Below are 2466 nucleotides of genomic sequence, written 5' to 3' on the forward strand. Positions count from 1 at the left end.
CATATGATAATTAAATATGTTATAGCCTATATCATGCATATAATTCCCGCTGTCCTAAATTTATATAATTATTGAAACTGTAGTAATTAAGATGATAGAAAAAACTGGTAGTTGTTCTAGAGCTTTCAATCATACCACATTATCTTCATCATCACGTCGCAGTTCATTCTTGACCTTGGAAACCCACCTCACAACGAGGTCCATTTAGTGGCAGAACAAGAGCTAACATGGGCAAGAAATCCGTAAAGTACTTAAAAATTATATTTGAACATTTGTAATTTTCCTGCTGATGAAGTATGAACTTTTAGGTTAAACTTCAGTAATAATTAATAATTTGTTGTAGAGTGACTTTTATTTTCTGTGAGATGTGTATTATGTTTATGTCCAGGTTCATGTCACATTCTGAGAAGAGTCTGTTGTGTTGCTCAGGTTGGCCCTCTTGTGGTACCACACAGTAGTGCTGCCTTTCTTTGCTCTGGACGGCTCCGATACACATGCAGGGCTCCTGGAGGCCAAAGCTATTCTGCAGAGGAAGTCGGTGGTTTACCCCAACTCCTCGCTCTTCATGTTCTTTAAAGGACGGGTTCAGAGGCTAGAGGTATGTACCCCAGGCTCAGGGCTGGTAATAATCAGTGACTGTAGTGGTTTATTTGTGTTTGTAATGTTGACTAAAGATGTTTGATTGGCAAACACAGAGGAGAAGAATCTGCAAAGAATATTCCCTCAACCAGTTAGCGACCTCTGTTCAAGCACATGTAATTAATATGCATGTCAGACGGTTCATTAACTCACCAACATCTGATCAATCATCTACTTATTAACTCTCATTCAACACTTGGCGTGAAGTGTGTGTCTGTCTAACATGATTACTGTTACCTGTTGGTGTATGTGTTCTCTCCTCTGTCCCCAGTGCCATATCAACAGTGCTTTGGCCTGTTTCCATGATGCATTAGAGCTGGCATCAGACCAAAGAGAGATCCAGCATGTGTGTCTCTATGAGATTGGTACGTGTTTTTCTCATCAGGTTTAGTTGTGACATACTGGCCCTCTGTATACAGTGCAGCGACAGATTCATTTTATTCTGTCCGCTTTTCACCGTGTCAGGTTGGTGCAGCATGATAGAGATGAATTTTGAAGACGCGTACAGGTCGTTTGAGAGGCTGAAGAATGAGTCGCGTTGGTCGCAGTGCTACTATGCCTACTTAACCGGAGGTGAGCCCGACATACACTAACAAATGCTAACACTGTTGCTCCTACTCTGTGTTCTTTATGGTGCTTTCTTGCTGTTTTTCCAGTGTGCCAGGGTGCTTCTGGTGACCTGGATGGAGCAACTGGAGTTTTCAAAGATGTGCAGAAGCTGTTCAAGAGGAAAAACAACCAGATAGAGCAGTTTGCTGTCAAAAGGGTGGGTTCAGCTGCTAATGCTGCCCCCTTCTCTTTCTCTTTCTCTTTCTCACAAGCCAAGTGTGTCACAAAAACGTTCCTTCACTGTCCGATTTCTTTCTGCAGGCTGACAGATTGAGAAAGATCTCACCCACCAGAGAGCTATGCATCCTCGGTGTAATTGAAGTTCTGTATCTGTGGAAAGCACTTCCAAACTGCTCCTCGTCTAAGCTGCAGATAATGAATCAGGGTGAGTGTAAACCTGCGTGATTCATACCAGCATAACCAGGTTTGCTGCAGTGAGATTTTCTAAGAATTTGATTTGACCCTGTGTGATGATGTCCTCTTGTGTCTGGTCAGTGTTACAGAGCGTAGATGAGGCTTCATGCAGAGGCCTGAAACATCTCCTTCTTGGTGCCATTCACAAATGTCATGGAAATATGAGAGATGCTGTTCAGGTATGAGTCTACACTGAACGCTGAATGACGCAGATGATCTACTCTGGTAATGTTACTCATCTTGCTTTTTGTATCCATTTTGTCTGTGCTCCAGTCATTCCAGCTGGCTGCTAGAGATGACTATGGACGGCAGATCAACTCATACATTCAACCATATGCCGTCTATGAACTGGGATGTATACTCCTTGCACAACCAGAGGTCAGAGTGAATGCACTTTATGGCGTTTATATTTTTGCGATTCATTGATGATGTGAATCCAACTGATGAGACCACATGCTCAGTTATAATCCTCTATTTTTGTTTGTTTTGCAATCCAGACAGTGGGGAAGGGAAGGTCATTGCTACTCCAAGCAAAGGTAAAATATTCACGTAGTAATCATCTAAATTAACATTTATTTTTATTTTTTTCCCCACATACAGTATATTACACGTCACAAGACTCTATCTGTCATGTTTTTAGGAGGATTTTACAGGCTACGACTTTGAGAACAGGCTTCATGTCCGCATCCATTCAGCCCTGGCCTCGTTGAAGGAAGTAGTGCCTCAGTGACTCCAGGAAGAAGTTGCAATGGCTCAAGCTATGCTCATGGCTTTTTACCAGAAGTTTTAAGCCTTTCAAACTAA

General features: G+C 42.1%; 1 protein-coding gene across 1 annotated transcript; it reads left to right on the top strand.

Moving 5' to 3' along the window:
* Positions 1-429: 429 nt before the first annotated feature.
* LOC111654172 (tetratricopeptide repeat protein 39C-like) lies at positions 430-2460 on the top strand (the record flags this gene model as incomplete). The annotated part of the gene is made up of 9 exons (XM_023405071.2): positions 430-598; positions 911-1004; positions 1105-1212; positions 1296-1405; positions 1510-1633; positions 1744-1841; positions 1936-2040; positions 2160-2198; positions 2303-2460. Coding segments are annotated over 9 exons (937 nt in total), but the record flags the coding sequence as incomplete, so codon positions are not given.
* Positions 2461-2466: the final 6 nt, after the last annotated feature.

Source organism: Seriola lalandi, unplaced genomic scaffold (genome assembly GCF_002814215.2).
Source record: "Seriola lalandi dorsalis isolate HSWRI2012SDOR001 ecotype SW California unplaced genomic scaffold, Sedor1 jcf7180001974535, whole genome shotgun sequence".
Lineage (NCBI taxonomy): Eukaryota > Metazoa > Chordata > Actinopteri > Carangiformes > Carangidae > Seriola > Seriola lalandi.